General features: G+C 45.3%; 1 protein-coding gene across 6 annotated transcripts in view; it reads left to right on the top strand.

The window, feature by feature from the left end:
* Positions 1 to 20,646, top strand: part of LOC119059206 (sodium/glucose cotransporter 1-like) — a 71,298-nt gene that overhangs the window by 36,120 nt on the left and 14,532 nt on the right. For 5 of the 6 annotated variants that reach the window (XM_037158796.2, XM_053665045.1, XM_053665063.1 and 2 more), the window contains 6 exons: positions 311 to 416; positions 1,130 to 1,210; positions 6,039 to 6,259; positions 12,384 to 12,519; positions 15,682 to 15,789; positions 17,200 to 17,350. In XM_037158796.2, coding sequence (XP_037014691.2) covers positions 311 to 416; positions 1,130 to 1,210; positions 6,039 to 6,259; positions 12,384 to 12,519; positions 15,682 to 15,789; positions 17,200 to 17,350 — 803 coding nt within the window. The remainder of the gene's footprint in view (positions 1 to 310; positions 417 to 1,129; positions 1,211 to 6,038; positions 6,260 to 12,383; positions 12,520 to 15,681; positions 15,790 to 17,199; positions 17,351 to 20,646) is intronic. The other variant, XM_053665057.1, reaches the window with a different exon arrangement.

A 20,646-nucleotide genomic window follows, 5' to 3' on the forward strand; every position in this document is an offset into this window, starting at 1 on the left:
CCAGTGCAGAACTTCCCCGGTACAGAACTGCAGGAATAGCTCACTCTCCGAGCATGCTCCCCACTCTGATGCTCCAGGGAGGAAGAGGCTAAGTGGTATTAAATGGATTAATTGGGTTAACCTAAGCCCTGAAGGTGCTGACCTTGGCTGAACTCATGGGGCACAAGCCTTGTTGCCCAGCAGAACTTGGGTGACCCTCACCTAGTGCCCCTAGTGATGCAGCACTGTGCCCACGGCAGGTGGCTTCCGAGGGCTGCTGCGGGCTGAGCTGCAAATGGAAGAGCAGCCCGGCGCCTTGTTCTCATTTCAGGTGGAGATCTGCACTGGGGCCATGTTCATGAGGCTGGTCCTGGGCTTGGATATTTACCTGATCACCATAGTCCTGCTGACAATTACTGGTATTTATACCATCACAGGTGAGGCTACTCTGACCACACAGGTATTTATGTTAACACAAAAGCTCTACCTCCTAGGGAAGTCCTGGTAGACACTGAGGCAGGGGTCTTCAGCTTTTACTTTTCCCTGAAGTCTGTAGAGCACATTGCTGAGGCCTGGTGCAGGAAGGGGCGCAAATAGTGAAACTAACCCGGCAGCAGTGCCACAGTGGAGCCCCGCAGGGTCGGCAGCAATGCCATTTTAGGTGGTGGTGGGCCGGATACAACAGGCTGCTCAGTAAAAAAATGGGACCACAGCCCTGGCTGGTGTGGTTCAGTGGATTGAGTGCTGACCTATGAACCAAAAGGTCACTGGTTTAATTCCCAGTTAGGGCACATGCCTGGGTTGTGGGCTAGGTCCCCAGCTGGGGGTGTGTGAGAGGCAACTGATTGATGTTTCTCTCACACATTGATGTTTCTCTCCCTCTCTTTCTTCCTCTCTTCTCTCTCTAAAAGTAAGTAAATAAAATCTTTTAAAAAAAAGAACCCAGCAAAAGATTATTGAAGGAGATTAAAGAGAGAAAACAGGGGGTACCAAGACCAGGCATACGTAGGTGTCAGCCCCACTGAATTAAAGGGGCAGACGGTACAAATGTGGAGCCTGGAGGAAACAGGAGCGTAGATCAGGATGCCACAGCAGCTTCCAGCAGAAAGAGCCAAATGTGCTTTCGTTCCTCTCCCTCCTGCCTCTTCAGGTGGTTTCGCAGCTGTGGTGTATACTGATACCGTACACGCTGGCGTTATATTTCTGGGATCAGTCTTGCTGATGGGCTTTGGTAAGTAAATCTTGAGAAGATTGGGTACTGTGGATGGTATCTTTGAATCTGGTCGCTGCCTGGAGCCGTTTCAGCACCTTCGTCTTGCTGATGGGGAGACTGAGGCCCTCAGAACCTAAGATCGTCACCTAAGGTTGTGCTGAAAATCGGGGAGGAAACTTATGCTTAATGAGAAGAAAGGAGTCCAGGGATGAGAGTGGCGGTGACAGACTCTGGTGCTTTGGGACGGTAGGCCGGGGTGGTCCACCACTCTTATCCCCACCTCTGCCCATGCTCTTCCTCTGCAGTTTGAGCCCCTCTGCTCTGCATCCACTCAGTCAGACCCATCTGCCCCTGTCAGTGGAAGATGCTGGCCAGAGGTGTGATTCTGTGATCATTCCATCTGCACGCCTTTCTCCTCTGGCCCTGCATCAACCGCCACACAGCTTATTTTTCTCTGCACACACACCTGGGTTGCTCATCGGTTGTGTCACATGCGTGAACCATATATCCCAGGTTCAGAACTCCTTAGGAACCAGGGCCATCGTATCCCTCATAAGCTGCAGTGTGAGGCACATGGTAGATTATTCATTCACCCAAAAAAGGGGAGCATTAAGGGAAATTGGGAAATAAAAGGGCAAGATAAGAATCCAACAAATTATTAAGTAATAAGAATGAAAATAATAGCTGGTATGAATTGGCTATCAGGTACTGTGTAGGCATTTGTCTGTATTGCCTTTTGAACCATCACCAGCACCATGAGGCATCACCACTATTGTTATCCCCATTCTACACACGAGGAGACTGGGCCTCAGCCAAGTAACTTGCTCACCAGACTCACCGAGAGCAGAGCCAGAACTGGGTCTCTCTGGCGCCAAAGCCCGGCACATGGACATACATATTGCAGCACCTGTCATGGCAAGCGCTCTTACCTTCAAACGGAAGTCTCCCTCCTCCAGCTGGGACAGGAGTGCGACTTAGGGAAGTAGGCGTTGCCCACTGCTGCGCGGGTAAGAGATCGGTCTTGCAGAAACCTAGAAGGAGAGGTTCTTGGCCCAGGTATTGAAAAAATACTGAAGTGGTACGTGAGTACAGTGGAAGGATTATGGTTTCCTAGATCTCGTTGTTGTGCCCCATGCAGCGAGGACAGATAAAATCAAACAGAACACACTGTCCTCGGTCTTACTGATCAGTGAGCATGAGTGTGCCCTGAAGTACACTCGGTGCAGTGTTGCTGGGGAAAAAAATGCACACTGAGCATGACCCGAGGAACTCTTCAGTGAGCTGGGAAGCGATGGCTTCCTAATGACAAAACTATAAACTAAAACACACTAAGTTATTGTGATTAATAGTGTGCTAGTGTTAAACATCAACACTTTTCTTATCCTCACCTGAAGACATGCTTATTGATTTTAGAGAGGGGGGAAGGCGGGGAGAGAAACATCCATGTGAGAGAGAAACATCAGTCAGCTGCCTCCTGTACACGCCCTGATTGGTGACTGAACCTGCAACCTGGGCATATTCCCCGACTAGGGATCGAACCTATGATCTTCCTGATAATGGGACAATGCTCCCACCAACTGAGCCACACCAGCCAGGGCAACATGAACATTTTTCAAACCAGCCAAGGCCCCTCCCCCCAGTAGTTGAAAATAACATCCATTTAAACTTTAGGAGTGGGTGGAATATTCCACTTAATGTTAGATTAAACATTTTCTATTAATTATATTTCTAAATAATTATATTTTCTTTACTGTTGTAGACGAATGTCTGTGTCCCTCCAAAATTCATATGTTGAAATCCTAATCCCCAATGTGATGGTATTAAAAGAGGCTTTGGGGGCCTCTGCCCTCATGAATAGCATTAGTGCCTTTATAAACAAAACCCCAGAGAGCTCCTCCCCCCTGCCACCCTGCGAGCACGCGGCGGGTGCAGAGAGGGCTGTACCTGGACCAGGAAGTGCACCCCCGCCAGACGGCCGATTGGCCAGCACTCTGGTCTTGCACTTCCCCACATCCAGAACTGTGGGAAGTAAATATTTGTTGTTTATAAGCCACCTAATCTATGGTATTTTATTAGAGCAACCTGAACAAACTAAGACATTTTCTCAGAAATTTAATGGGATTATTTCATTGAAGTATTCATGTTAGTTCTTTTGACAAGTAAACTATTATAAAGTGATAGAATAATTTTTTTCTTTTTTAAAATATCTTTTATTGATTGTGCCATTACAGTTGTCCCATCCCTCCCCCTTCATTCCCCTCCACCCTGCACACCCCCTCCTACCCACATTCCCCCCCTTTAGTTCATGTTCATGTGTCATAAGTTCTTTAGCTTCTACATTTCCCACACTACTCTTTCCCTCCCCCTATTTTCTCCCCACCGTCTATGCTACTTATTCTCTGTACCTTCTCCCCCCTTCTCCTTCTCCCACTCCCCTGTTGCTAACCCTCCATGTGATCTCCATTTCTGTGGCTCTGCTCTTGATCTAGCTGTCCTCTTAGTTTGCTTTTGTTTTAGGTGTGGTTGTTAATAACTGTGAGTTTGCTGTCTTTTCACTGTTCATATTTTTATCTTCTTTTTCTTAGATAAGTCCCTTTAACATTTCATATAGTAAGGGCTTGGTGATGATGAACTCCTTGAATTTGACCTTATCTGACAAGCACTTTATCTGCCCTTCCATTCTAAATGAAAGCTTTGCTGGATAGAGCAATCTTGGTTGTAGGTCCTTGCTTTTCATGACTTGGAATACTTCTTTCTAGCACCTTCTTTCCTGGAAGGTCTCTTTTGAGAAATCAGCTGACAGTCTGATAGGAACTCCTTTATAGGTGACTGTCCCCTTATCTCTTGCTACTTCTAGAATTCTCTCCTTCATTTTAATCTTGGCTAATATAATTATGATGTGCCTTGGTGTGTTCTTCTTTGGGTCCATCTTCTTTGGGACTCTCTGAGCTTCCTGGATTTCCTGGAAGTCTATTTCCTCTGCCAGATTGGGGGAGTTCTCCTTTATTATTTGTTCAAATAACCTTTCCACTTGTTGCTGTTCCTCTTCCCCTTCTGGTACCCCTATGATTTGGATGTTGGAGCATTTAAAGATGTCCTGGAGGTTCCTAAGCCTCTCCTCATTTTTCTGAATACTTGTTCCTTCATTCTTTTCTGTATGGTGGTTTCTTTCTTCCTTCTGGTCCACTCCATTGATTTGAGTCCCAGTTTTCTTTCCATCACTATTGGTTCCTTGTGCATTTTTCTTCATTTCACTTAGTGTAGTCTTCATTTGTTCCTCTAATTTGTGACCAAAACCAACCAGTTCTGTGAGCATCCTGCTCACCAGTGTTTTGAACTGTGCATCTGATAGGTTGGCTATCTCTTAGTCGCTTAAAAGTATTGGCTCTGGGTCTTTGATTTGTTCTTTTATTTGAGCCATAATGTTTTGGTCAGGTCACACCTGTTACATATGAGGGGCGGAGCCTTAGGTATTCACCAGGGCGGGGCAACCCAGTGGCTGGGTTGTGACTCTGTATGTGGGGGCAGGGTCAGAGAGGGAACAATGGCCCTTGTTCCCCACTCTCTCGGATTTCAGTCCCCTCTGCCGCTTCCCACAAGCCAGCACCTTTTTAATGGATGCTTTTAGGCTTTATTTCCTATCACTGGGGCCCTGGGTTGCATGGTCTGTCTCACTGCTCCCTTTTTTTGCCTGGTTTATCTGCACACAAATGTGTGTCCGTGGTCAACCAACTGCCTTGTGGGTCTCAATGGACCTGCTCCTTTCCTCCCGGCCCCGGTGTCTGCTAACCACTGCTCCTCCTGCTGGGATCCCTTCTCACCAGCTGCCACTCCACCCCTGTTACTGGGCTGGATGAATGGTTCATTGTTGTCGGACTTCGGTACAGTTCAATTTTCTGTTTGTTCTGGTTATGTTTTTGTTTCTGAATCTTTGTTGTCTTTAAATTTGGTTGTGCAAGGAGGCACAGTGTCTCCACCTATGCCTCCATCTTGGCCAGAAGTCTGTTTTCTTTTAAAATACAAGATATACAAGAACTTGTATATCCAAATGAGTACTGTCCTTCAAACTGGTCACCATGGGAACCCATGCCAATTTTAGTTCTTATTTTCAGGTAATATATACATAAACTACACAAAACAAGAGGACACAGTCAGTCACTCCTTGCCCTCAGTTTTTCAGCCTGAGCCCCTAGACAAGCAGTATTGGAAGTTTGTGTGTAGCCTTCCAGAGACAGTCCTCATACATACAAACATTTCTGATCATTGAGATACACATTTGAATAGAATCAAAACAAAATTTTGTGCCTGTTTTTCCACCACTGGTACTATATCAGAGGCAAATTTCTGTATCAGTGAATTGAGATCATCTTTTTTTGATTTTACATTTGTAATAAACTTTTTACTGGAAAGTGCGTAAGTCAAAGCATGTAGCTATTACGTACAGAGATTACTGCGTAAACACGCTCCGGTAACCAGCACCCAGACGCTTTCTGATTAGCCGAGCGTGGGTCTCAAACCCATTCGTCAGTCACTGCCCAGGGTGCAGGGAGCATGGGTCAGGCCTGGGTCCCCTGGCTGACTGGAGTGGCAGGCAGCTTGACAAGACCCTCCTACAGCCACAGAGTATGAAATGTCGCTGGAAAGGGGGCTTCTGCCACCGGAGGCAGGCATGGGGTCCCCGGGGTCTCCAGGCTCCCAGCCACAGATGCCCACTGTGCTCTTCCTTCCACTGCACTTTCTAGATTGGACAGTTCGTCAAACCGAGTCTGTCTTTGCAATCTTGGTTCTTCAGACGAGTGTTATTATACCATTTACAGGTACTGATAAGTTTTGTATTGTTTCAAAGCCTTTAAGGAAGTGGGAGGATACCAGGAGCTACTGCATAAATATTTAAATGCGAAGCCAAGCATAACTCAGGAAGGAAACTGGACCGCCAAGCCAGAGTGCTACCTCCCTCGCCCGGACTCTTTCCACATCTTCCGAGACCCCATCACTGGAGACATCCCCTGGCCTGGCGTCGTCTTCGGCCTCCCCATCCTCTCCTTCTACTACTGGTGCACCGACCAGGTAACGAGACCGTTGCAGCGGGGCGACTGGTGGGTCCCAGGCTGCACCGCAGAGGGCCAGCACCCCTGCCGATATTAATGTATTGCCTAAATAACTTCGCGTGAAATTCTGTTTAAATGGAATTTCTCCCACAGGTCCACCTATAAAACATCAGCTGTTTTTGGTTTTTTCCTTCACTCTCACTATCAAAAACACAGTTTGGGGGGAGATACAAAAAACAAGTCAGTTCTCCTCAATTGAGTCAATAAATTAAATGCAACTAACCAGTATTTCAGTTGGATTTTTTAAGGACTTGAACTTAACTCTAAAAATTACATGGCTCTTTCTCAATGGTAGATCATTAAATAAAGTGTGAAATATTCATACAGTGAAAAGGAAATAAAGAAATGAGAACAAAGTATAGCTACATATAGTAACACTGATAAATCTTCAAAACATGATTCCGGATTCTGAAGTCTGGGTCCTGTGTGACTATATTTGCGTAAAGTTTAACACAACCAAGGCTGCTATATTGTTCAGGTATTCAAATGAAGTGGCAGAAATTATAAAGACAGGCAAGGAAGAAATAAAGTAGTCACGCAAGTGGTTATTTCTAGAGTAAGGGAAGGGGTTGAGGTTTAAAAGAGGCACATATCACAGAATTATTCACAGCTGCCAAAAAGTGAAACTACCCCCATATCCATCAACAAACTAATGAGTAAACAAGATGCATGTCCGTGCATTGGACTGTCATTCGGTCCTAAAGGAATGGAGTTCTGGGACGGGCTACAACCTGGATGGATCTGGAAACATTACACCGAGTGAAAGAGACTGGACCGAAAAATACCTGTTACGAGATTCTTTTTATGTGAAATACCCAGGATAGGCAAATCCATAGAGAGAAAAATCAATGAGTACTTGCCCAGGGGCGAGGGGAGGCGGAATGGAGAGTGACTATTAATGCATGCAGACATTCTTCTGGGCTGAGGAAAAACACTGGGACTAAAGAGAGGTGGCCATTGTCCAACACCAGGACGCACCGTGCTCCGGAGCCATTCACTGCTAGTGGGCAGTTACGTGTAAGGTGAGTTCCGTGTCTCTTCTTCTGTACAAGAGTCACACAGAGAGTCCAGGGCCTTCCATCCCGTGACTTGGATGGAGGTTGCAGGGTGCACTGCTGCGTGCTGCAGTGCGCTTCTGCGTGTTATGGCACAATTTTAAAAGTTTAGACATGTTGTGGAAGAAAAAGTAGCACATATAGCTAACCCAAGTTTGAATGTGAAGAATGAAGGCAGAGAACTTGCCCAACCAGATATTTGAAAATCTACAAAGTAGCTGTAAGAAAAAGATTGAAATTTCTCAGAACAGACACATGGCCTAAGGCAACAGAATAAAAACCTCAGAGACGGACTCGTGTCTGTGGGAATTTAATACATATTTAAGGAGGCTCTGCTCATCACTGGGGAGACGCATACTCTTTGATACTCTTTGCAGTGACAAAACTTTGTCCCTGCCTGACCCTTATACAAGGTGGACCTCAGATGGACAAAAGACTTCAGTGTGCAGGACGAAGCTACACAATTAAGGGAAGGGAATGTCAAAGAATATTTTTGAGACAGGAGTATAAGTCATATCAATTTGATCATATTACAATAAGGACTTTTTAACCAAGAGTACCGTGGACAAAGTTGACAGTTGACAGATTAGAGAAGCTCATTAGAAATGTTGATAATGAACAGGAGAAGGACGGAAAATCTACAAGAAAAAGGAGCCCCAACAGAACTGTGGAGAAAAAATACTGACAGGCAATGTATAGGAAGGGCAATTCAAACAAATGTGAGTGTGAACAGGCATAACACCCAGTGGCACTGGGGAAGTGCAACTCACACCCACGAGACTGGCAAAAGTCGGAAAGCTTTGTAACGCCAAGCGCTGGAGAGGGGACGGATATGCAGGAGCCCTCACTCGCTTCTGGTGGAGTGTGGGCTGGTGCGTCTGTTCCGAAGGGCGGTTTGGCAATATTTAATACAATTAAGCACATTGTGCTCTGTGACCCAGCAATGATGTTCCTCGGGTCTATCTAAACCATCCTCGTGCGAGGTCACAGGTACCATGTGTGAGACATTGACTGCAGTGCTGATCCTGCAGCGGGCAGGATCGTCTGAAGCGCTTCGTCTGAAGCGGGCAGACAGGTAGGCGGGGGCGGGCACTGCTGCAGAGCCCCACCCAGCAGCGAGAAGCAGTGGACGCGCTGGACACGCGGAGACACTGACGAGCCTTCAGAACGTGCTGCGTGGAGGCCGGAGACCCCAGATGAGGCCGAGAGAACAGGACCTGGGTGTACTCTGCAACGCAGCTGTAATTTCATAATTTGTCTTCTTTCCCTTCTGCCAACTATGGGTTTTGATTATGCTACTCAACTTATTTTTATAGTTTTCTATCCAATTCTTCTGTAACCATAACTTTAAAAGCTGCCCCTGGATTTGTACTTCTTACAGTGGGTCAACTAGAGTCCCAAACTATCTCCCAGCACAAAATGCCCAGGAATGCTGAGCAAAATGCAACAAACATCTTTCTGTGATCACAGAGGAGCTCATGGGAAAGGAAGAAAAGCCCAGAACAAAGAGAGAATTGAAGTCAAGAGAGCTTCACTGGCACCGACAGTGCCCTGACCACACAGGTTCTCAAAGACCTAAATGCCCAGGGAGGACAGGAGAAAGGCCTCGGGCTGATGAGTGGTAAAGAGTTAGCCCTCCGTGCAGAACTTGGTTTCCCAAAAGGCTGTCACCTCCCTGAAAAGGTAGACTAGGGAAAAAAGTCCGCCCACCGGCAGGAGAAACAACGGCAGAAAGAAAAATTGTAAGTGCCTCAACCTGAGTTTCAGAAAGAGGAAAAAAGTCTCCTCTGGGAATTGATAAGGGCAGGCTTGCCTTCCTTGTATGTTTGGGTTTTTAATTTACCTTATACGGGCAGAGAAAACCCCATGGGGAGAATGGACATGAGCTCATCCAAAATTCGTTACACACTGACCTAGCAGGGTAACAGCAAATTCTCTCTGGAGAAACGCCCTCAGACCAAGGTTCTGCAAGGTTCCCATTAACAAACGCCTGCTCACCATGAGCCCCCCCCCAACCCAAATTAGAAAACACAAAGGAATCAAACCACCTTGAGCAAGAAACAGCAGAATTAATACCCTAAACTTCAGAAAATTAAAGTATTAGATAACCAAATACAAAACAAGCATTTAAAGAAATAAAAGTGGAACTGAAAATATTAATACAGTTCTATTAAAAAAAAGGAACAGATTTGAAAACTCAAACTCCTAGAAATAAAATATGTACTTATTGAATTGTAAAACTCAGTAACTGCTAAAATAGCAGATTAAACACAGTTGAAGGGGAAAAAAATTAGTAATCTGAAAGAGAAAACTGAAGAAATTGCCCAGAAAGCACAAAACACAAAGTGGGAAGGAGAAAAGGCATGACAGATGCGAAAGAATGAAAATCAAAAGACATTTCAGTGGTGTTCCAAAAGAAAAGAGACAGGAAGCAGTATTTCAAGGAGAGTGCTGAGAATTTTAGTTGTTGAAATAGCAGGAACCATCAAAGTCAGGAATCCCAGTGAATCTCAAGCAGAAATAATTCAAACCTTCACGCAAAGTTACGACATAATGAAAGATCTAAACATCAAAGACACGAAGACGATTTCGAAAGCCTCTGGGAGTAAAGATTACCCGGACTGACAAGTCAATACAGTTACACTGACAACAGACAACTCAGTAACAACAACGCAGCCCCAAGGCAAAGGAGAAAAATTTTCAAAGTTCTAAGGACAGGGTAAAACCATGAGCAAAGTAAAGATGCTACTGTCCCTAGAGAAAGACTGAAAGGTGTACTCGAGGGGAAAGGGAGGGAGACACAGTTAGCAGAGACCCTGACGGGCACATGGGCAAAACGGAAGCGTCAGCTCCTCTGACTTGAGCCGGACAGCACTGGCTGATTATTACAGAATAATTATGAATATAGGAGGTGAGACAGGACAAAACTAAAATATTGGAGCACAGTTTGGGAGTAAATCTAGCTATGGACTTTAAATTGTTCAGAAAAGTGGGGATGTTGATTTTCTTTAGACCTGAAGTTGTATCCACGTTAAAATTTTGAGGGCAATTATTCAAAGCATCAAAGTAGAAGATACAACTTCCTAACTAGTAAAGAAAATGATATAAGAAGAAATTTTAATATTTTTCTAATGGCAGATAAAGTGACAGTTGGAAAACTGTTCATCTTTATCCCACCACCATTTTTTTTTTTAATTTGGTTACTTTTCAAGTACATTTTTTTTTCCTTCCCCCCCCCCCGCCCGGTCTCCCCCCTCCCTCCCATTCCCCCCCCCCCCCCAGTCCTCATCTCTGTGTCATTCATACTTGTTCCTCAAAATCCCTCCCCCTTTTTCCCCTTAAGTTCCCTTCCCTCTCCCCTCTGGTCACTGCCCACTTGTTCTCTATTTCAGCGTCTTTGTTTTTATTCTGTTTGCTTGTTTGTTTTATTCTTTAGCTTCCTGTCAAAGGTGAGATCATATGGTATTTGTCCTTCACTGCCTGGCCTATTTCACTCAGCATAATGCTTTCCAGTTCCATCCATGTTGTTGCAAAAGGTAGTAGCTCCTTCTTTCTCTCTGCTGCATAAAATTCCATGGTGTATATGTACCACAATTTTTGGATCCATTCATTTACTGATGGGCACCTAGGTTGCTTCCAACTCTTGGCTATTGTAAATTGTGCTTCTATGAACATTGTGGTGCATAGGTTCTTTGAAATTGATGTTTTAGGATTCTTGGGGTATAATCCTAGCAGTGGAATTGCTGGGTCAAAAGGCAGGTCCCACCACCATTTTTAAACAATCATCCTTTTACTGTATAACAACATGTAGACATACTTAAGACATTTCTGCCCGGAATGATCTCATGCCCTACGATCACCACTTCCTCAGAGTACGTCTGTGCCCTTGCCCTGCCTCTTCACCTCCTCCCCGAGAGACCATCAGACCATCGTGGGGCTGAGCATAGACCAGGAAACGCAGCCCGACGGTGCCCCACCGCCCCTCCCCCGCCGGCTCTACAAGGACACACCTCGGCCCCCAGGCCAGCGGCAGGGTGCCCAGGGAGCCCCTGAGAAGCAAGCAGTACCTGTGGCATGAGGCAGGACCACATTCGGGTTCTTCCTCCTACTATAAAAATAATACCTTTGGAAAATAAAGGAAAATAAAAGACAACAATGAAAACCCCGCATTAACCCCCATTAATTCTGCCACCCCAGGATTAGCCACTATTATCACATGGGTTTATTCCTGTGGACATTTTCCTAGGTACAGAGTTGCAGTGTATATGCTGTTGCATCCTGTGCCTTTTAGTTGCCATCAGAAAAGTGAGCATTTTTTTTTGCCTTATTTAAATGTTCTTCAGGAACATACTTTTCGTGCATACGTAACGCCGAATTGTTCTTCGATCGATGCACTGGACCGTGTCCTTGCGTCTCCGTAAGTGCTCTTCCACCCGCCAGCGGTGCTGTGCTGTTCGGCCTGAGTGCACACTCCCCTCGCAGCAGGGGCTCCGTGAAATGGGTCGTGAAACATCCTGTGAAGGGGATTTTTGCATTTTAAAGGCCTCTGCTGCTCCATTTACATTTAGATGAATGAAGTTGGTCCCAGTTCTGAAATGAATATTCAACTGTTGCCAGGGACCCACCTTCGCTTTGACCCGTGTCACAGGGCTCTCTCCCTTCTACCCAGCCCCAGTGGTCTGTGCCTCTGGGAGGGAGTCGCATCTTTGCCAGAGGAAAGATTGTAAGCACTGTGCCGCCGTGATGGGTGTATGGTGCGGGCAATGAGGCCAAGGTCATGCACGCCATCCCTGCCCCCTCCTGCAACTGTGCACTGAGCAAAGCATGCTTACTGGTCATACGTGTCTCCTCTGGCCCTCAGTGCCTGAAGTTGGCTGGGCGATAGGGCTGAGCCATTTGGCAGAAACCCACCAGAGGGCACGTCTGGCTGCCGTAGCAGGTCAGTTATTCTGTCTGTGCCAAGGCGGCCTGGGCTTTCTATACTCCGATAAAGCTATCACCCCCTCACCCATCTGTGTTTCCTGGCAGATTTTTGTTCAACGGTGCCTGGCAGGGAAGAACATGTCTCACGTGAAGAGCAGCTGTATCCTGTGTGGGTACCTGAAGCTGCTGCCCATGTTCACTGTTGTGATGCCCGGGATGATCAGCCGCATCCTGTACACAGGTAGGTTCTTGATTCGGACATGTTCACCCCAGTCAGCTTCTGTCTCAGAGATCTAGGTAGGTCTCCTACTGTGTACTGGTGCCACGGTGCCCAGCTTGCTGTCTGGGGAGGTAACAGGTTTGAAGTAGGGATGCAACTGAGCAGAAGTCTGACAGGGACCATGGAGGTAGGTGGCGAGAGAGAAATTGCGGAGAGAGAAGTTCAGGCAGGGACAAGCCAGCCAGCACTCCCTGCAGCCAGGGCCCAGTCTGTCGTGGCAGGAAGTCTGCATGCCTCCCCTTGTATGCCAGGCAGCACCCTGGCGGGCCCGTGTGCCAGGTGCTGCACTGGGGATATGACAGATGTGTCCCTGCTCTAACAGCCCCAGAGGTGGCCTTGCGTGGCCTCATTGCACAGATGAGGTATGTAGGAGGTGGAGCTCCACGTAACCCCCAAAGTAGGTCTGACTCAAAGGCCCACATTCTTTCCATTAAATGCTATGAAAAACATCCCCTTTTCCCTAAATGAGCTATCATAATTCTGTGGATCTATCTCATTCCCTAGTTTTACTAGTTGTACTGTCCCCCAGAGCCCCCGATTTGTTTATCCAAACAGCCTTTATGGAGCATGCGCTCTGCCAGGTGCAGCACTGGGACAGAGCCAGCGACCTCCTTGCGAGCCTCCTGCTGCAGTGCCGTGACCAGGCGGGCAGAGTGTGACGCCTCTTCCTGCTCAGAGCTGCAGGACATCTCCGACCCTAAGTCCTCTTTCAGTCTGCCCGGACATGTCCATCTCTTTTTAATCCTATCTCCTTTCCAGTTATTTTTAAAGACTTTATCTACTTATTTTTAGATAGAGGGGAAGGGAGAGAGAAAGAAAGTGATAGAAACATCAGTGTGTGGTTGCCTCTCACGCAGCCCCTACCGGGGGACCTGGCCGGCAACCCAGGCTTGTGCCCTGACTGGGAATCAAACTGGTGACCCTTTGGTTTGCAGGCCAGTGCTCAGTCCACTGAGCCACACCAGCCAGGGCTTCTTTCCAGTTTTAACAGAAAAGGAGTGTTCTGTTCCAACATTTACGTTTGGTCTTTGGCTGTCGGGCAGCGCTCTTTGGGGTCTCAGAAGTGGTACCTCCTCATCGAATAGAAAATAGGCCCCTGTGTTCTCCAGGACCCAGGTTGCTTGGGGCTCCATGGTCCTGCCTCCCTGCCCCCACTCCATACTGTGGACCACTCTGCTCACTGAAGAACAAGACTGGGCAGAACTGCATGTATTTTAGACTCTAAAAGCTGCTAAGGGAGGGAGGAAAATGGAGTGGGGCAGAGCTCTTCCCCATAGCTGGAGTGGGCCCCTGGGAACCCAAACCAGCCTTCTGACATGAAATGAATAGAGTTGATGGGATGCACTGGGGAGCGCCCTGGGGTGGAAAAGGGCCCAGAACCACTTGTCCCTGATCCTCAGAAATGGCCACATTCACAGATCCACTTATACATGCCAAGTGTATAAAGCCAGAAAGCCATTTATCGTGAAAGCTTGGCACTCGCCCACGTTCCTGGAAGAAGATGCTTTTCCAGTAACCCGAATGCTTCTGGCCCCAGGTCCTGGGTCTCTCCCGTGGCCAGAGCTGGGGGCCAAACACTGCCAAGGTGTGATTCTCTAAATCTAGTTTTCTGTGTAGGCCTCCATATGACTTGGGATTTTGTTTGAAAATGATGTACACTTTTGGCTCCTCTGTCTTCTGAGCTGGTGTCATGCGCAGGACATCAGGTGGCAAGATTGTCACCAGCAGCAGCAGGCCTCTATCCCACCAGCTCAGCAACCCCCATAGAAAGAGTATTTCCCTCCCCAGCACTTCCCAGAAAAATCCCACGTGAGTCCTAGCAAACTCACTTGAGTGATAAGGACTCATCCTTGTGATCAAGGAGAAGGAATTTCCAGAAAGACCAGGCCTGGCTCCTGGGCCCCTCATAAACCAGGGCAAGTCAGACCGAGGTTCTATTTCCCAAAGCAGGAGGAATGGAGGGTGGGCAGGTGAAAAAGGAGGGTCACTGTAGCCACCTCCTTGAGTTTTCATAGCCTTTCTCCAGATGTTTGGTGACCACTTCTCAAGCTAGGTAGCTGTTTCTAAGAAAATAGCTTGCTTTACCCAGAAACCTAGGCAATATCTTGCCTCTTTCCAGTCTGTGTTGAATTGTTGTTTTTTCTTTTTTTTTAAGTATATTTTATGCTATTACAGTTTTCCCAACTTTTCCCCCTTCCACCCTCCACCCCTCAACCCTCCAGCATTCCCCCCTTCGTTCATGTCCATGGGTCGTACATGTCCGTTCTTTGGCTTCTCTGTTTTCCATACTATTCTTAACCTTTCCCCGTCTATTTTATGCCTACCAATTATGCTTCTTATTCCCTTTACATTTCCCGCTCCCTGCCCTGTTCTTCCCCTTCTCCTCCCCACCAAAAACCCTTCATGTGATCTCCATTTCTCTGATTCTGTTCCTGTTCTAGTGGTTTGCTTATCATTTGTTTTCAGGGGTTTTTTTTTAGGTTCAGTTGTTGATAGTTGTGAGTTTGGTATCATTTTACTATTCATAGTTTTTGATCTTCTTCTATTTCTTAGATAAGTCCCTTTAACCTTTCATATAATAGGGTCTTGGTGATGATTAATTCCTTTAACGAGACCTTGTCTGGGAAGCACTTTATGTTGTTTTTCTCATATAGTAACTTTATAGCCTTTATTTAAGCTCCTGAAGGGTATATCACATTTCCTCCCTTTACTTCCTTTTATCTAAAATTTCTTCCCAAAAATTCTAAAATAGCACCTGTATCAGGGCTAAGGTAGTAAGGTTATGAGTTGTTCCCGAGTCAGCATGTGAATAAATAACCTGTTTGTTTTCCCAACAAGTAGCTGGGATCATTAAAAGGTTGGTCAAGGCCATGGGGCTTGCTTTGGGTCAAGCAGTGAATTGGCAGAAGTATCAACTCACTGAACTCCTCAGTGCCTAACTCTGCTTTTGTGTCTACCCCAAGCTCCTCAAGTGTGTAGAGGGTCACGGATTGGAGCAGCTGCCAATAGGCTGAGAACCTATCGAATTAGGAACCTACAGCACCTATTTGCATCCCTTTCCCTGAGCTCAGACTTCAGAACTCCAAGGCCAATGTGTCGGTGTGACTGTATCCTTTTTTGCAGACAAAGTGGCATGCATCACACCTTCTGAGTGTGAAAAGCACTGTGGCGCCAGAACCACTTGCAGCCCCATCGCCTACCCAGCGCTGATCGTAGGGCTGCTGCCCAAAGGTAAGAAACGGGCCCCACCATCAAAGGCCGTGGAAACCCCAGATCTCTGTCCCCATTGACACCTGTGCCCCCAGGCTGTGAAGGCTTATCCACCAGTCTGCCCACCCTTCTGGGTAGAAATGTAGGCTGTCAAGTGAGAGAGTTAGTTGCATAAAGGAAATCTTTCGTGACCTGAAGGAAGGAGCTGGACCTCCTCCCTCTTCATTCTTCATACACTCACACTCTGTGCTTAGGATTTGCGTAGTCCACTTCCCTGGCTTAGCTCACGCCTTGGTGCTTTCATTCCACAGGCGGACTCCACACTGTGCTAGACAGATTCCTAAGCCATAAGAATGCAGAGACGGGAGAAACCTAGTCCTATTCTCAAAGAGCTCACAGCTGCTGGATGGGCAAGGAGACGGGCAGTTCCCCCACAGGGAGGTGGCTTTCACTGCGAGATAACAGTGAGCCTGTTCACGCATCTCACCTGCACCTCAAAGCCCCATGGAAATGCCCGCCATAGTACATTGTTTTTCATTTCCATATTAGCTCTGCAGATCAGTAGGCTGGAAAAGTTGAGACTTTTCTGTGAAATACAATACAGAGCGAATCTGTATTGTGAGGGAAATGCTACCCATCCCACAGTTCAGGAAGGAAGTCATCCAGGTTTCCATCTGAGCCCGTCTTCAAGGGCCATGGGTAAGAGTGGGCTGTCAGGCACCTGAAGGAAGGCAAATCCTTGGACAGTAGTATTTGCCTGGCCTGAGCATCCCGAGTAGGCCAGTAAATATCGAGGGGGCCTTGCTGCAGGAGACCTTGAGTTCAGGGCCTGGTCACCCTCAGGCTCTCCCAACAGAGCAGAGCCCCTGCCACATGATAATAATACTAGATTGTCATGCTCATAGCTAATATTTATTTAGTGCTTGCTCTGTATTGGGAATTGTGTTAACCCATCTACTTCATTTGTCTGAATCTTAACAACAGCCTGTGGTGAGTACTTTTATGCCCAGTTTACAGATGAGGACACTGAGGCCCAAGGAACAGCATCACTTGCCTACAGCCTGCACTTTATCTGAGCCTCTGGCTCCTCGTCTGTAAAGTGGTAAGGGAGGGGTCACTGGTTTCCCTCTCCCAGGGCTGAAGGGCTGACTGGGCAGGCTAGTGCCTTAGGGAATGTTCTGGCACAAAGTAACACTCAGGAGACATTAACTCCCATTGTTATAGAAAGACATAGCAGGAAACTAGTAAGTCTGGTCACAAAGCAAGGACAAATATAATGCTTTAATATATCTTAGATGGAATCTCACTCCAAATTAAACTTGCATTTTCTAGGAGAAAATTTAGTAGATAGAAAAGTTTCTTAGGAGTCCTCAGGCATCTTCTAATGTGGACAAAGAGCTGGAGGTCCAGGAAATGTCCCTTCTCTTCCAGGTGCACGAGGCTTGATGCTGTCCACACTATGGGCCTCTCTCATGTCCTCCCTGACTTCTATCTTCAACAGTGCCAGCGCTCTGTTCACACTGGACATCTATACCCAGATACGGCCTATGGCCACAGAGAAGGAGCTCATGGTAACAGGAAGGTGAAGGATTCCTCTGATCACATTAGTTACTGCTGTCAATGAAACGATGGCCATAGTGTTATCACATGAAAAATTTAGGCTGTAATACTGTAAATGGAATCATCCTGTTTACATACAGTGTGGCTACAGTTGTCACCACCACTTTGCAATGAAGATGCATTGCTTTCATAATCACATAGGAAATTATTTTCATTAGGGAAAAAATTAAGTAATTGCAGCAATAAAAATGAGCATAGTTTACTGTACCCCCAATAGTCCTTGTTATCACATTTTGTCCTCATGACAGCCTAAAAGGTAAGTTTTACTGTTCTTATTCTCTTTGGAAGTGTGGGGGGAAAGTGGCTGAGAGAAGGGAATTGGTCCACCTGAGGTCACACAGTAAGTGGGAGAGTTCGTCTGCCCAGGGCCATGCTGTTAACCATGTGCCACACAGCACCGTGGAGGCCCCAGAGCAGGGATCACAAATGTGTGTGAAACGTGGTCCCCGTCTGTGTTCCGTACGTCGGCTGCCCTTGGACCTCGTCCAGCATGCCCACGTTCAGTGTGGCCCGCATCATGTCTGTGGGCTTCCTTTATCTTGCATCAGGGAGCACATCTCATCTATTTTATCTCTTTAAACCCTGCTTTTGAGGTTGAACAGTACTTTTCTGAGAACTTTAAAAAAACAAGTACTGCTTTTACTTAAATTTTTATGACAGAAAAGGACAACTTAAATTGAGATCTTTTCTAAGATCTAGAGTTTTATGAAACTCAAGGTATTAATGCCAAAACGTAACAAGCATAGCACAGAAAAGCAATTTAAACTAAAGATTAATCTCACTTCTAAATACCAATGCAAAAGTTATAAATAAAATAATAGACACAAATTCAACAATACATTAAAAGAATGTTAAAATAATATCTCATTACCAACTGTGATTTTTTCCAAAAGTATAAGGATGGTTTAATATTAGGAAATGTAATATAACTCAACATATCAATAAATCAAAAGAGGAAAGTCATGTCTCTATTCATAGGTGATGAAAAGGTATTTTTGGTAAAGTGGGTGTCTTTCAACATGACAAAATGTAATATATCATCTAAAAGCTTACATTATACTTAATGAATAAACTAGAAAGGAACAAGGCAAGAATGCCCCTTTACCATTATATTTATACTAATATATATGTTTAAAACTGTATTTGCTAAAAGTAAACCCTCAGGTGAGGTTAGAAGACAAGGACTTTAAAAGAACCATGATTAATATGTGTAAGAAAAGGGAAAGATATACAAAAATTAACGAAAAATTTGAGAACTTCACAAGCGAATTATGGTTTATAAAAGGATTTTAAAGACGTTTAGAATTGGAAAGCAGATATCTGAAGTTAAGAGCTCAGTGGGCAGGTTACAAATGGTTGGGCATGGCAGCAGGCACAGTGGGTGGGTCGGAGGTGGGGCCGCGGCCAACGCCACACTGAAACGCAGGGAGAAGAGTTAGGGGCACAGGTGGACCACAGCTGGAGTCACAGGAAGAGAGGAGCATTCGGGCAGAAGAACAGTCCGAAGAAATGGGAATGTTCAAGAATTTTCCAAAGCTGATTTACAACTATTCAGAGATTTGAGAAGTTCAACAAATTGCAAGCAGGGTAAATACAAAAGAAACCATACCTAGACAACTTTATAGTAAAACTGCTGAAAATTAAGGATAAAGAGAAAATCTTTAAGTAGCCAGAGGAAACTAAATTACATTGCCTTCAAAAGAGTAGCAAAGAGACAGCAAAATTTTCAATAGAAATTATACAAGCCACAAGACAACAAAATGGCATATTCAAGTGCTAGTAAAAAAAAACATGCCAATCTAGAGTTCATTACCCATCAAAAATAGTCTCCAGAAGAAAGGTGAAATAAATATATTTTCATAGAAATGCCAGTTGAGAGAACTTACTACATTAGACTTTCCTGGTAAGAAATACCAAAGCAAGTCCTTCAGGCTGAAGGAAAACAACCCACATAGAAGAATTGAACTTCAGGGAAAAAATAAAGGGCCTCAGAAAGGGTAAATGTGTGGGAACTATAAATGAGGATGGTCCGTTGAGACATCAAATAAGAAAAAATGTCTATGGGATTTATAACATGGAAGAAAAGTATATGATAATAGTAGGTAAAATGAGAAGAAACTAACTGGAACTTGTGAGCTCGCTCCAGGGTCATCTGGGATGTAGTAAAGGTGGACCTTGTACTATGATACGCCCAGGCTGCAAGTGATATCTACAGCAGGACTTGTCCAGGTTGTGTGCAGCCTCTAGGCTAAGCAATAAAAGTTCAAGAATGTTTAACTAACCAGCCAATAGAAGGAAAATGTGGAATAACTAATAAAATACTTGATTATCACAAAAGATCTTTAAAAGGGGATAAGGACATAAAAGGTGTGTTAAATAGAAGACAAATAATGCGATGGCACATATAAACCCCAATATATCAGTAATTCCATGAAATGTAAGTGGACTAAATACCTGAGTTAAAAGGTTAAGTTTATCAGGCTATTTTTTAAAAGTGACTATATGCTGCTTAGGAAGAGACACAGTTTTTACAATTTTATTGGAATATAGTTGACATGTAACGTTATATGAATTTAAGGTATACAACATGATTTTATGTATGTTTATGTTGTGAAATAATTATATAAGAAGTTTAGTTTATACTGATCGCCTCATATAACTTTTTTCTTTTTTCATTTTTGTTAAAGATTTTATTTATTTATTTTTAGAGAAGGGAAGGGAGGGAGAAAGAGAAGGAGGAAAACATCAGTGTGTGGTTGTCTCTCATGCACCCCCGACTGGGAACCTGGCCTACAACCCAGGCATGTGCCCTGACTGGGAATTGAACCAGCAACCCTTTGGTTAATAAGCCAGCACTCAGTCCACTGAGCCACACCAGCCAGGGCTACAACTTCTTCCTTGAGATAAGAACTTTTAAGAGCTACTCTTTTAGCAATTTTTTATTATATAATATAGTATTGTTAACAGTACTTAATATGCTGTACATTATTTTCCCAGAACTTACTTATCTTATAACTGAAAGTCTGTACCTTTGGACTATCTTTGTATATTTCCCTTACCTGAACTCCAGATATCTCTTCAAAATAGTGATTGTTAGGCCCTGGCCAGGTAGCTCAGTTGGTTAGAGCACTGTCCCAATATGCCAAGGCTGTGGGTTCAGTCCCCTGTGACGGCACATACAGGAAACGACCAATGAATGCATACCTAAATGAAACAACAAATCAGTGTTTCTCTCTCTCTCTCCTCCCTCCCTCTCTC

This window comes from Artibeus jamaicensis, unplaced genomic scaffold (assembly GCF_021234435.1).
Source record: "Artibeus jamaicensis isolate MK-2021 breed Jamaican fruit bat unplaced genomic scaffold, CSHL_Jam_final contig_1128, whole genome shotgun sequence".
NCBI lineage: Eukaryota > Metazoa > Chordata > Mammalia > Chiroptera > Phyllostomidae > Artibeus > Artibeus jamaicensis.